The sequence below is a fragment of the Eptatretus burgeri genome, chromosome 2, assembly GCF_056783735.1.
Source record: "Eptatretus burgeri isolate ZD-2024b chromosome 2, Ebu_testis_v1, whole genome shotgun sequence".
In the NCBI taxonomy this organism is placed as follows: Eukaryota; Metazoa; Chordata; class Myxini; order Myxiniformes; family Myxinidae; genus Eptatretus; species Eptatretus burgeri.
Window position 1 is genome coordinate 41,819,474 of NC_140962.1, and position 15,447 is coordinate 41,834,920.

General features: G+C 43.2%; 1 protein-coding gene across 8 annotated transcripts in view; it reads left to right on the forward strand.

Annotated features, from left to right (window-relative positions):
- Positions 1-15,447, forward strand: part of ODAD2 (outer dynein arm docking complex subunit 2) — an 88,767-nt gene that overhangs the window by 63,181 nt on the left and 10,139 nt on the right. For all 8 annotated transcript variants that reach the window (XM_085868714.1, XM_085868725.1, XM_085868703.1 and 5 more), the window contains 2 exons: positions 9,988-10,098; positions 11,141-11,295. In XM_085868714.1, coding sequence (XP_085724840.1) covers positions 9,988-10,098; positions 11,141-11,295 — 266 coding nt within the window. The remainder of the gene's footprint in view (positions 1-9,987; positions 10,099-11,140; positions 11,296-15,447) is intronic.

Sequence of the window (15,447 nt, forward strand, 5' to 3'; positions counted from 1 at the left end):
ATGAAGGATTGATTCCGTTGAGATGAAACCTCAACTAAAAGGAACCACCGATTGAAGCAGAGATGTCTACAGAGCATTACCGTTGATCACCATCAAAAATAAACAGTGCAATGGTGAGATGGATTGTCACAAGTTCACAAAAACATCAGTCATGGACAGTGCTGTTTTTGCATACAGAGTTGAGGTTCGGGAAAAAGCTCGAACGCAGAGACAAGCAGAATACAACAGCTAGAACACCATGGAAATTGGGGAAACACATCAACTGTCGGGTGGAGGGACACAACAGGACGACACTTGGAAGAAGAATAGGCAAGGGGAAGAATGAGAGAATAAGGGGAGGGGGAGGGCACAGGAATTGGGTTCAAACTCAAACATAGCAAGAAGGGGGCTGAAAGACCTGTGAAGGAGGTGAACAGCCATCTTGAAGCCCAAGGGGAAGGATTAAGATTAAACAGACTGAGAATGTTGGTTCTTCAGGCGACAGGTTTATTTCCTCTGCTCCCTTAGCCAACATGTGGCACTCAATTGAATCCTTTCATTTCCTCTCCTTGTCAAGGCCTCAGTGTCCCAAAGCAGTGTTCTGGGCCCAGTCCGATTCCTGATCTTCAACAATGATCTCTCTGACTCTCTGGAAAATCCCCTTTAGCTATTTGCGAATGATTCCACTCTCTGCTGTGACATCCCTCATCCTTCACACTGCAGTTTCTTCCCTCTCTTTCTGAAAAACAATCACAAGCTGGTCAAACACTTGGAATATGCTTTTCAAGCCTAACAAATCTCACACTCTCACTATCTCTCTCTAAAAGGACCACCTGGCAAACCCTCCTATATACTTCCTTAACAATCCTCTTGAGGTGGTTCAGTCATTCAAACTCCTGGGTCTCACGATCAGTCATGATCTTTCTTGGGCAAACCACATTTCAAAGTTGGCATCCAAAGCCAGTCATGGACAGGGCATTCTCTATCATACAAAGTCCTTCCTTGGCACACCCGAACTCCTATCCACCTACAAGGCCTTCATCTGCAGCTTGATGGAGTACTGCTCTCCCCTATGGGCTGGCTCCCCTGCCTTACATCTTCCTCAGATTGCCGCTCTGGAAACCAAGGCCATTAAGATTATTAGAATCTCCCATGATGAAGCTCAGTCTATGGGCTTATCACTTTGCTATCGCAGACAGGTCGGTGGTCTCTCTGTCTTCTACCACCTCTTTTCTGCTCTTGCACCCTCTGCTCTTTCTGTGCTTTGTTCCCCCCCCCCAAGTTTCTGCAAACTCATATGGTCTACCATTAACCCCCTTCTGGTGAAATTACCTAAATTCGGAATCACTGCTCACCTCCACTCATTTGTTCCTCTTTGTTTCCCCACCTGTGGAATCAACCTCCACATCCTCTTAGTTCTCATTCTTCCCTCCAGGTCTTCAAGACAGCTGTTCACCATCATCTCAGATCATCCCCAATCCACAACCATGATCTTTTCTACCCTCGTTAACCCCACGCAAATCTTTCCTCCTTTTTTTTTCCAGTTTTCCCACCTTGGAGTTCTTTCTGTATCCATCTTGTCCACCCCATGCATCCTATGCATCCATCTTGTCCACCCCATGCATGCATGTTTTGCACCCTATTTTGTCTGTTAGTTCCTATCCATTCAGTGTGCTAGCTCTTCCATGAGCCTCGACTATGTATTTTTAAAAATGAGGAACAAATGAGTGGGGGTGAGCAGTGAACCTAGATTGTGGGAGTTTCACCAGAATTGGGTTACTGGCAAAATGAGTGCCCACTGGAGAAGCCTGTGAAAGAGGGGAAGGGGGCATGGGGTGCATGGAAAGGGCAGATGGTACACAACCAGAATGGAGTTGGTAGAAGACAGAGAAACCAAGTCTGTGATGTGAGAATAAAAGACTCGGGTTCAATTTTGTCAAGGAAAATTCCAATGAATTTGAGGGTGTTGGTCTCCACGGTATAATTTTGTGGAAGGTGTAAGGCAAGTGTGTCAGCCCGAAGTAGAGAGCAGTACTCCATTGAGCTACAGATGAAGGCCTTGCATGTTATTAATGTTAATATTTCCCAAGAAAAGACTTGGCATGAAAGGAGAATACTTCGCAGAAGACTTCGACAGCAGAATTACAAAGGCTACACACAAGATGCAAACCTCTCATCGGCACCAAAAATAGAAAGGCTAAATGAGAATTTGCTAAGTACAAAGGTGAGCCAGTAGAGTTCTGCAACAACGTTTTATGGACAGATGAGACCTTTACCAAAAAAGATAAACCTTTACCAAAGTGGTGGAAAGTCATAAATGTGGAGAAAGGAAAGAACCGCATATGATCCAAAGCACACTACCTCATCTGTGAAGCATGGTGGAGGTAGTGTCATGGCTTGGGCTTACGTGGCTCCCCCTGGAACCGGCTCAATCATCTTTATTGATCATGTAACTCATGATGGAAGTGTACAGAAACATTTTGTCTGCCTATGTATAAGAAAATGTCTCCAAACTCAATGGGCGGCACTTCACCGTGCAGCAAGACAACGACCCTTAACACCCTGCGAACACAACGAAGGAGTTCATCAGGGGGAAAAAGGTGGAAGGTTTTAGACTGGCTAAATCAATCAATCTCCTGATTTAAATCCAATGGAGCATGCCTATCACTCGCTGAATAGGAGAGTAAAGTCAGAAACCCCCAAAACAAAGAACAACTGAAAATGGCTGCAGTAAAGGCTTGGTAAAGCATCTCAAAGGAAGACACCAAGAGTTTAGTGATGTCGATGGGTCACAGGCTTGATTCATTTATTGCATGCAAGGGATATGCAACAAAATACTAACTATTATGCCACTTTAATTTACTTTAAATTGATCTGTTCCAATACTTATGCTTACCTAAAATGGGGGGAATGAACATAAAAAGTGATATTGTTTTACAATGGTAAAACATGTGTAAAAACACCAATAAATAATAGGTGACCTGTCCTCTTGCCTCGTATTCATCTTTTGATCTGAAAAATCCAAATTTCTTGAGTATATAGCAATAATTACAAATTTGACTTCACTGTTCCAATACTTATGGATGCCACTGCATTGCAAATGTTAGACCAGCTCCTGATTCCATCATGGTTTGCAAAGAAGGAAAAGGCTGCAACCTGTCAATTTCAGGATGAGGGATATTACCGCAGAGGGTGGGGTTGTCAGCAAAAAGATGAGGGTTTTCTGGAGAATCAGAAAGATCATTGATGAAGATTGGAACAGAACTGGGAAACGACCCTGGGGCACTACAGTCTCGACCTGCTAACCAGAAGTGGGTTGCGAGCAAAGTGCATGGAGAGAATTGTGGGTGAGAGGAGTAAGAGCCCTGGTGAAACCTGGAAGAGAGGAGAGGATCCCATTGAGAGTCACTCACCTGACGATGAAAGTGGAGAAAGTAAACCAGTCATCAGAGAAGGTGGCTTTGGATGCCATAACCATAAGCAGAGAAATTTGAGTGCAATGCGGGGTGCCAGACTATTAAATGCTCAACATATGTCCACAGAGATGGTGCTGATCTGTTGTCTGAGATTCAGCACCTCCATGCATTGTTGGATATCAGCAGCAGCAGCATGTCCAGGGTAGAGTGACTGGGTTTGATACTAAAATCATCATCTGAGATCAGGCCTTTGGGAAAAGGAAAGGATTTGATATCTACTGCAATGATGGATTCCATTACTTTGCTTATAATTGGAAGTAAGCCAATGGGACTGAAGTCAGTAAGATCTGTTTTGTGCCCTTTTATCTCATGCAGTGATGTTGGCTGATGTCCAATTATATGGAAGACGACCGAGGGCAAATTATAGGTTGAACAGAGCAGAAAGAGGATCGTAAGAGCAGCAGAGCATTAAAATATTTAATGGCTTTATCAGCAGGTCAAAATGTTCCAAATGAAACTAGTACAAAAAACCCGTTAGAGTGTAGTCTAAAAATAAAATGAAGCTTGTGAACAAATACCAGTGAAGTAAAAATATATCATAGAATTCCTTCAGTTTATACTGCAATTTAAAAAAAACACTATCACACAGGGATAGAAACCCCATTACACAATCACAAGGCTCATGCAAGAGCTTGCATCTTTTTATTCCAATATGTTGCATTGAAACAGATACATACTGTTACGTTTGAGGGGGGGGTATGCATTCAAAGGGTAATTAGGATGTTTAAATAGGTATGCCATGCTGTTCGAGTTTACCAGGATCTCGATGTAATAAGTAGCAATTCAGTGGTGATAAGTTGTCTAGTAAATGTTCATTTCTTCAAGGGGGAAATGATAATTGTCACGTAATTAGATAGGGACACGGGATAGGGTAAGTGTGTCTGCGTAAACCCCTTTTAGTAGTCCCTGGAGGCTGGCCGTGACGTCACAGGACAGGGCTGCGGATCGCTCCGCCCCGTGATCACGATTGGCGGAAGGTGACGGCGGTGGGCCAATAAAACGGCTCGATTGGAAGTGACGAGGACAGGAGGGTAAAAAAGGTTCTGTTCGGGGTCGAAAAGGAAGAGGAAGAAGATCGGGACAAAAATATCGTGGTTTTTTTGGTGTGGAGGCTGTTGCGTGGGAAGTGTACTTGTTGTTGTGCTGATTCGATCGTGTTCTTCATCATGTCTTGGAGCCTTGCTGAGCCTCGTGCCTCACCTTGGTTGGCTCTGGGGTTCTGCTGACTCGGAGTACGGGGTCGAACGGCGGGCGGACCTGCCTCCCTCTCCTGCTCGCAACTTGGCGCCAGAACTGGTTCCCTGGTGGCTGTGAGCGGACTTGGGCCAGGACCAGGAGGTCGACAGCACCACGGTTTCTCCTGCCCCCCTGACGAGAGCAAGGCCAGCTCGTCCGACGCCGATCCAGGGACAGTTGCGTCCACACCACGGTCCAGCCTGACCACCAGAAGTAGCTACGTTTTGTGTGTGTGTGTGTGTGTGTGTGTGTGTGTGTGTGTGTGTGTGTGTGTGTGTGTGTGTGTGTGTGTGTGTGTGTGTGTGTGTGTGTGTACTTGGTGCCTTAGAGGGTTTGAGAATTGTATATTCATTGGAATTGTCTGTGTTTTCCCCACGCCCGATCCCACACCATCCCGTCGAATCGCCCCGGATCCCTCTTCTTGCCGAGTCTTGTTATTTCTGGTTAATAATAAAAACAAATAAACATCATCAACTCAGTGAAAAGCGACTCGTGCCACCTTCCTCGTCCCGTTTGCGGTAGAGCGATTAGAACCGCCATCTTTGGGTTATAAAAATAAACCGCCTCCATCGTTTCGGCTCATTCTATGTTGGCGGGACTGTTCAAGTCCCGTGGACGTCACATTGGTGTCAGGGTGTTGGATGTTCGAACCCCTCTAAATTATATTTGGTATCGGGAGAATATACCAAGATTAAAATCTCGCCACGAATTGGAATATAAAATTATTACAGAAAAGCGCGCGAGCGCGGGAAAATTTTGGCGGGATTTTTCAAATTTAAATTAATTGGCGGCAAACGGGACTTCTGCACCATGGCGGATGTGCAGATGTTTGAGGAGGAAGGCCACGTGTCTGGCAGCGAGTCGGGGGAAGAAGGGAGAGACGGGAGTAGGGTTGGAACCTCCCCCATTCCGAGCGTGGACCGTGCTTCATTGCCCGTAATGGGGCCGGCAGCGCCGGAAACCGGTGCGATGACGATCCAGACACTGTTGGAACGTTTAATAGCGGACATGACGGTACAAATGGCAAATCAATTCGTGACACAGAGGGCAGAAATGACGGCACAAATGGAAAATCAATTTGTGACACAGAGGGCAGAAATGACGGCACAGGGGGCAGAAATGACGGCACAAATGGAAAATCAATTCTTGACACAGAGGGCAAAAATGAGGGCACGGGGCAGATATGGCGGATCGATTGGGGGTAATGGGGGAACAGTTGGGTGCACGGATTGATTTAATGAGGGATGAATTGGGGGAAAAGATGGAGAAAATGAAAACTGAAATGCAGGAGTGTGTGGATGTTAAATTGGGAGAAATACAAAGTAAATTCGAGGATAGATTGGAGGAAACAAAGGTAGAAATTACATTGGAGGGGGAAAATATACGAAAAAAATTGGTAGATAAAATTGATGCAACGAACATTCGGGTTGATAAAGTGGATGAAAGCCTGGAACGTCATCGTGCCTGTGTGGATGCTCGTATGCAGCTGCAAGTTGAAGAGTGGGGAGAGCTGAGGAAGCAAGGGATGAATTTGGCGGAGGAGGTAAAAGGATTGGAGGCTCGTTTGGACGAACAAGATAAAATTATGAGCCAAGATGAAGTCTTGGATATAGGCCTGGTAGAGCCGTCTTTTGTAAGTAGAGTGTCCGGGTTGGTTGAGGAGCAGCTACAAACTCGCGACGGAGCCTTGGAGGAGGTTGTGCGGGCCCAGAAGATCCTGCGGGAAGAGGTGAATCGGTCCATTCAACGTTTGGAACAGGAGGCAAAATTGACCCATGAGACCCTCACCACAAAATATCTTTGGCCACAGTGAGCTCCGAAATTGGATACGCAGCCACAAGGGTGTTTGATCCCTGGGCTGGATTCGGACAAGGGAGAAACTGAGAAGCGGGCCACCGTAAAAGTGATCCCCCTGGTAAATTTCGACGGGTCAGGGAGCGTTGAAGCTTTTCTGACGCAATTTGAGTGCATTTCCCGACTAAACGGGTGGAATGAGCAGGAACGTACAGGGAATTTGATGGCAACGTTGCGGGGACCAGCCGCAGATGTGTTAAACGTGATCGCGGAGGGGATGTTGACCAGCTCCCACATTTGCGAGGCGTTGAGCCGTCGGTTTGGGTTCGCGGCAAACTGTGATCTGGTGCGGGCCCAGCATCAGCACCGCAGATTAAAGCCGGGTGAGACAGTGCAGGAGCTGGCACAGGACATTTACCAATCAGTCAGGATCGCGTATCGGGACCTTACAGTGGAGGCATGGGACAGACTGGCACTCGAGAAATTTTTAGCTGCTCTTCCTGACCCTGAGGTCCGAGCGCTAGTGGAGCTACAGGATCCACCCACCGTGCACCGAGCGGCCGAGTGCGCAGCCAGGCTGGCCTCGTGGAGTCGGCTGGGTCGGGTGCCCGAGAGGCCATCGGTGACGATCCGACAGGCAGAGATTCAGGATCAGGGAGGGGGGCTGGGAGAAATCGGCATTACCCAAATGTTTCAGGAAATTTGCCAGAAACTGTCAAGTTTGATAAAGGGTAATCCGGTAGTTAGTGCGCCAAAGCGGCGGGGTCCAGCCCAGCCAATAGAGCAATTCGATTATGGCCGAGGGGGTCCGGAACCGGAAGAGACATTTCACCGATACTCACGGGGGCCTTTTATGGGGAGTTGTTTCCGGTGCGGGCGAAGAGGACACATGCAACGATATTGCCGGTAACCGGCGATGGAGGGACCCTCCAATAGACTTTTAGACTCGGAGAGGGTGAATCCTCCTGCTGAACCGCCAGGTCTATCCGAGATGCCCTTTCATAGGTCGGTGTGTGTGTGTGTGTGTGTGTGTGTGTGTGTGTGTGTGTGTGTGTGTGTGTGTGTGTGTGTGTGTGTGTGTGTGTGTGTGTGTACTTGGTGCCTTAGAGGGTTTGAGAATTGTATATTCATTGGAATTGTCTGTGTTTTCCCCACGCCCGATCCCACACCATCCCGTCGAATCGCCCCGGATCCCTCTTCTTGCCGAGTCTTGTTATTTCTGGTTAATAATAAAAACAAATAAACATCATCAACTCAGTGAAAAGCGACTCGTGCCACCTTCCTCGTCCCGTTTGCGATAGAGCGATTAGAACCGCCATCTCTGGGTTATAAAAATAAACCGCCTCCATCGTTTCGGCTCATTCTACGTTGGCGGGACTGTTCAAGTCCCGTGGACATCACAATACACTGACCCACTTACTGACCGTTCATTCAAGAACCTCTCCAAATGGCTTGTTCATAACCAGAATTGTTTCCAAAGGTTACTCAATATGGTTTTCTATACCTTTATAAAGAATATATAGTTTGTCTATTGGTCAAACATTTACCTTCATCTTTAGAGGTTATTTTACATGACCAGCCATGTAATACAAAGGCTAAACATCACCAGACATGATATTAACATGAGACAATACAATACCGCAAATGGAATTTCTTTAATAGTCCAACTAGTTTTAATTAAAATCTTATTTTTCCAGTTCACGAGCTGTCATTTCAATGAACATGATTCATAATCTCTTGCACAAACAAGCAAAAGCTTAAAGAAACAAAAAGCTCTTTCCCTGAAAACTTAAAGAATTGGTCACGAAAATTATGAAAGTACGTAATCATGTAACTTGAAATTTCATAACTATCTCACGAAAACACCCGAGTAGCTCACAATCGTAACTTTCAAGCTCTGTGTTTTACATTGTTAATTTGAGATTAAGGTGGCTCGTGCTTTCTGTTTCAACCTTGCAGAACTTGCACTTGTCTGTGTGACTCGTTCCTGCCATTTTCTTAAAAGTGTTTGTGTAGTGTCAATCTTGGCCATTTTATTATAACTCGTTCTCTATCCATGCCTGGTGTTGCCTTAATGGTTAGGGTGGTGGGTTTGGGATCCTCGGATCCTGAGTTCAAATCCTGCTCGGCTGTTGAATTAATACCAGGTGGGGTTGATTCTGCCTGTCATCCTTCTGAGGTTGGCATAATGAGTACCAGCTTACTGGTACCCTGTGTTGGAGTGGTGACCCCGCAATGGTTGTGCCCAATTATAGCCAAGGAGAGTGCTCTCGGCAGCAGCAATGCCCTGCATAGAGGATGGTCCCTATGGATGGATTCTCCATTCCAGTAAAGCTGCCCTCAGCTTATGCATTCCATTGAACCTTCCTTTTAGATTTCCAATCTGTCCAGCTCTTTTGAATATAATGTCATCTGTGAAGATTCCCATGCTAACATGACACCAGATCCATTTCTGGTACAAATCAAAACTAGAAAAAACATAAACATATGTTATTACCCTGTGTGCGTGAAGCTAAAAGTGGGGTTAAGCAATCGGTTCATTTCTGTCCGTCCATCCAGTCGTCCACAAACGTCAGTTTGATCGAGAAACAACTTATTTCAATTGAATGTTATACTATATTTTGAACATGAATCGGAAAACAAACCTGTAGTTTAGTAGTATATTGGCTCTGAATTTGTCCAGATTGCACATGCACAGAGAGGAGTGAGATACAGTAATTGTTTTCCACTGTCTGTCTGCCTGGCAGTTAAACAAAATTGCAAATCATTCCAAAGAGGACCCTTACTGTTTTTAAGGACGTCATAAAGGACACAAACAACAGACATGAATAACAGATGTAACGTGTTAGATAAGGTGGTGTAATAGCCACTGCGTCAATGGCAGTAAACTTCAGGAATTCATTTTTTAATATGACTTTTAAAATCATGATTTTATTTCAATGGAATTATATACTTGAACACTGTAGAACACAAATCACCTTCCTAACACTTCCAAAAACTCAAGTTTTGCAATACATGGACATATTAAATAAGGTGGTGTATAAGATTGCTTCAATGGTGCTAAACTTCCAGATTTTTTTTAGACTACCTTTAAAATCATTACAAGGATTAGAAGGAAATTATGCACAGGAGGAGGCCATTCAGCCCATCATGCCTGAGCCACACCAATACCAGATTTAATAAATCTGTCAATACCCCTTTCCTTCATGTGCAGCCTTTTGGCTGCGACAGTGGTACTCATTTTGCCGACCTCAGAAGAATGACAGGCTGAGTCAACCCCCTGGTGTTAATTCAGCAGCCAACAGAGCTTGAACTCAGCACCCTAGAATCTCAAGCCACCACCTTAACCGCGAAGCCAACACCAGCTTATTAATGACTTTCATATCATGACAGTATTTTATTTCAATAGAATTATATACTTTAGCACTGTGTGAGGTAATGTGTTCTATGAACTCTCAAGTTCTTATTACAATAATTGATATTGTCATTGTCATTAATGTAGAAGTGCTGCCGGATGGCAATCAAACTGGAGGGAATGATACCAGATCTTGTTCAGTACCTAAGAAGCAATAAGTCAGAGCTGCAGAAACTCTGTGCCAGTGCAATCTTTAAGGTGAGGCCCCGACCACTTTCCTTTGTTGTACACTTATACTAGTTGTGCCTGTTGCTTTGCTGACGGGTTTAATCAAAAGACAGCCTGTTGCACTTCACAACCATATTGTGTGTCTCTGTTTCTCAATGAGAATGTAAAATGAAGTGAAACATGTGAAAAGGATCTTTTATAACGCATAGATGATGGTTTTGTAGACGTCGTCGTTGTTGTGTTTGTTGTTTTCGGTGTGTTTCCTTTCCTGTGTTCTCATATATATTTTTCTATTGCTTCAAGAAGTATTATTATATTTAAATATGTTCTCATTCCGTGTCCGTCACACTTTATTCTAAAGGGTTCCTGCTGTCATACTGCTGGAAGCACTACATTAAACCACAAGTCCTGCTTCTTCCTCTCCCCTCCTGGAAAGATAGGCTTTTTAAATGAGCATTTTAAAGTAGTGAAGCCACGTCCATATTTGGCTACGTCCTTCCTTCCATCCGTCCATCCATCCGTCCATCCATCTGTCCATCTATCCATCCATAAAAAAATTTAGAAGAAGAACCTTTCTAATCACCGTGTTTAATTCTAAAGGGCAATAAAGTGTAATTCTAGAGGGTTCTAAAGGGTAATTCCAATGAGTTTGATTAGTTTCTCGGCTTTGCCTATTTCATATTTTAAAATGCCAAATGGAACAGCTTCCTTCGGACATGGATACAATTTTTACGATTAAACGGACACTAATTTTTGTTCCAAGTCAATTGATTATTAGCTTTCCAATAGTACCAGTTTTATTATTCTACGACAGCAGGAACCCTTTCAAATAGAGCATGATGGACACACACACACACACGCACGCACGCACACACACACACACACACACACACACACACACACACACACACACACACACACACACACACACACACACACACTTCTCATTTTAGAAATGTATTGTTCTTCTTTATTGTGTTAATCACCGCAGTTTTTGTTTTTGATCACTTCCACAAAAGTCATCAATAATATTGACTCTTGGTGGATGTTCATGCCTTTCTTTAATTACCAGTGTGCAGAAGATGCTGAGACGAGGGACATTGTAAGGGCGTGCAAAGGACTTGACCCCTTGGCAAGTCTATTAAACAACACAGACTGCACTGAACTGCTCACTGCTGCAACTGGTGCCATATGGAAGTGTTCTTTAAGCCAGGAGAACGCAAATAGGTAAAACTATTTTATTCCGTCAAAGGATAAATGGTAGTAGATATATAACTTATTGATAACACATGAAAGCATGCACATTGGTAAAACGTCATCTACATAATATGTTGGTGGGGAGGAGGAGTTGGGGGGAGGGGGATGGATTGGGTAAACTAACTAAAATAGAAAAAGAAGGAAAGATGGGACAATACAAGAGGGTAAGGGAGTGAATAATTGGGGAAAGAGGTTTGGAGGAATAGGATTATATGTAAGAGAAAGGAGGGGAATTAATTATTTGGTAGTGGAATTCTCACATGTTTTGCAACAGTACTTTGTCGATAGCCCTTAAGACAGCAGTATCAAAGCATCCAAGAAGCCATGAACTTGTCAGATCAATTTATTTATCTTTTACATTGTTAAAATACTTTTGTTTACTCATGTCATGTGGTTGTCACCAGTGATTGAGTGAAAAATCTGTGAAAGTTTTCATCAGAATTGGAGTACCTTTTCTGTTTTGTTTTGTTTTTGTCAGAAAATGATGCATTTGAAGCTGGGTCTGTCAAGTTGTTAAAATGTCATTGCCAATTGTTACCCTGCACTCGCGAAGCAAAAAGCAGGGTTAAGCGATTGGTGGCGTACATACGTATGTCGTACATCATACGTGTCTGCATTTTGTTAAGAGTGTACATCGAAAACCATTCAGCTGTGAGGTATGAACAGGATTTCCATATCAGGTCACTAAATTCGACCACCAACTATTTTTGAGCTCAACATATGCCAAAAGGTCGACATAGACCTAATTTCTAAAATTGTCAATTTTCATCTGATTGACTTGAAATTTGAAGAGGATTTGCACATTTGGTCATTGAATTCAACTACCAATTATTTTTTCGGTCAACTTAGGCCGTAAATTGTAAAAGTATCAATTTTAATCAGATTGACTTGAAATTTGAACAGGATTTTCATATCACATCACTGAATTGAACCCCCAATTATTTTTGAGGTCAACATAAGCTAAAAGGTCAACAACAGACAAATTTCTGAAATCCTCAATTTTCATCTGATTGACTTGAAATTTGAACAGGATTTTCATAAAAATGACCATCATGTGTCATGTGGTCTGGCAGCCATATTGGATCAAAGGGAAAAATCTTTGAAAATCTTAATAGGAGAAACTACTGAACTGAAATTTTCCATTCCAAAGCAAAATTTAACTAATTGATCAGCTACCCATGAGTAATGTGGTTTGATAATTATGACGTCATTGGTCACGTGGTCTGGCAGCCATATTGGATCAAAGGAAAGGAAAAAAACCAAAAAAAAACAAAAGAGTTGGCTCGCACCAAGTCCTTCTCAAGACTGCCCAGGGTATGTATTCTATGAATACCATCTAGTTTATACAAGTGGTCTCTTGATAATATGAATTATCACCAAATGAAATACAGTAAATTGAAGTCCTATTTCGACCATTCCTTCCATCCATGTACTGTACGTACTACCAATTTGAATACCAACAATTTTAAATGGGTTCGGGGTTTTTTTTTTCATTAGAGCTATTACTTCTACTGTGTAGCATATTGCAATTAACACCCACATCCATTCACTGATCCTATTTTCCTGTACAATTAATTGGCAAGAGTCAATGCAGAGCTTCGATACTCTCCATCATTGAAAACAACGAACATGTACAATTGATCATGTAATTCTTGAAGGAGTGCTCCAGCGTTTATTCCAAGTACCTTTTTGGCACGAGGGATTTGCAGAACACCTTATTGCAAGTTTCCATGTAACAATTTCTTCATGCAATAAGAGTTCAGCACATACAACTCGTGCACCCATAGGTTTTTAGAGGTGACCATTGTGGCTCTTTGCATGCTGAGTGAATAGACACAATAGTGACCAGTATTTCACTTATTTTGTGTCCATTAGTCCATTTTCACCAATATCTTTGCACTTCCAACACGCCCATTATTGTATAATTGCAGGGGTACCCAGCGAGGCTCAGGGGAGAAATTGAGAATTGACAATGAAAAGGAAATGAGCACAAAAACATTTATTTCAAAACATATATTTTCCTAAAAACGTAGCATAACACATAAATACTCAAACACTAATACTAAAAATGAAATAACTACACCAATGAGCCTCTTTGTAAATAATGTCTTGCCTTCTGGTGCAAAGTTATGTAAATGTTTTTCATTGCCTACACGAGAGCATCCAACATGAAGCTTCCCATGAGAAAAGCAAGGAGTTGTCAAATTTAGTCCAACCACCTGTAAAGATTGTCCTTGAGCCTTGTTAATGGATATTGCACAGCTGAATTGGAGGGGGAATTGAAGTCTCTTGAATTCAAAGGCTGTGTCAGTTGGGGTGATAGGTATCCCAGGCAGAAATACATCTTCATTTTTGAAATTGTCTGTAATGATTGTAGCTTTGATGACATGAGGAAGTAATTACTTCACAATTAATTTTGTGCCATTGCAAAGCTTTGGTGGTTCTCAAAAGGTTCTCCAAGGTTCTCAAAAGCATGAGAGGTGCTCCAATTTTGAGTACCAAGTTGTGTGGTTGAAGACCTGGGAGCTGCAAGGAATTCAGGAATTCATCTGGATAGTGAACAACTTGATCAGGGTCAAACACTAATTCAATGGATTTGTAGGACTTGTTCTTTCTGGTAATTTCTGCAACAACCTCAAATTTATCATGTCAACAGAATCATGTTTGGGAGACAAAATAGCCCTCTCCCATCACCAGCTAATGTCTTGAAAACGTTGTTGCATATTTGGGAGCACCCTTTGCTCCAGTTCCTCTCCTGAAGTGGAAAGGATGCCTTTAGACATGGTGATAAGTCCATCTGAGCCTTCAGCAAGAATATTTTCATTTCCAAAGTCAAGAAGAGGGACAGGAAGGTTTCCTGCCTCCTGGTCACAGTGGTGATGCACTTGCATGTTTGTAGTTAGCTTCAGTTTGAAAACATGTCTCCAAAGGAATGATGACTTGATGCAGGCATTCAACTCATCAGCTTTGGTTCCTCAAGGTACAACAGGTAAAGTCTGTCGTTAGTCATCAGCCATGAGGAAAGTTACACCACCCATAAACCTAGCATTGCCCCGAAGGTCCTGCAAAGTTGTGTTGACAGCCTCAAATTCTCTCTTGTGGAACATGGTGCATTCATCCCACACAATTGATTCACAATCAACAAGGACTTGTACAAGGGCAGTCCCCTTTGAAATGTTGCAAACAGGGGACTCTTGTCAGGATAGATCCAATGGAAGCTTGAATGTGGAATGAACAGTTCTTCCTCCAGGAGGAAAGAGTAGCTGCAATCCCTGATGAGCAATATTTTCCCTCTGAACAATATATTCCCTCTGATGAATGAACCTTAGCCAGGAGCAAGTTGAGAACAAATGTTTTCCCAGTGCCGCTCGGTGCATCCAGGAAAAATATGCCTCCATTTTTAGACTCAATGTCTTCCAAGATTTTGGTTTAGGCTTCTCTCTGTCATAGCTAGATTACATCAGCTTTGCTTTCAACTTTGTATCAGCTTTGTCACATCAGCTTTGGCTCATTTTCTTCAATAAAGTGAAGAAGTTCCAAAACTTCAGAGGAAATTTCGCATTGGATGTGTTGGGCAAGGGCATGCTGGTTGTTCCTGGAGGGTGATGGTAGTCCTGTAGACATGAGGTGTTTCCCACAAATGGAGAGAATTTTATCTTCAATGAAGATAAGGGCCTGGTTGAAGATGATGTCAGAAAAGTTCACCTAAAGGTTGTGTTTTTCTCTCTGAGCTCTGTGGAGGATGTCCTCACTCACAGATTTTCGATTGGATTTAGGTCGGGGCTCTGTCTGGGCCACTCAAGGACATTTATCTTTTTGTTCCTCAGCCACTCCAGTGTAGCTTTGGCTGTGTGCTTCGGGTCGTTGTCACGCTGAAAGGTGTACTTCTGTCCCAATTTCAGCTATCTTGCAGAGGGCAGCAAGTTTTTTTTCCTCTAGGATTTATCTGTATTTTGCTCCATCCATTTTCCCTTCTATCTTGACAATTGCCCCAGTCCCTGCTGATGAGAAACAACCCAATAATGTAATGCTGCTACCATCATGCTTCAGAGTAGGGATGGTGTTCTTTGGATGATGTGCTGTGTTGGGTTTGCGCCAAAAGTAATGTTTTGTATTTCAGTC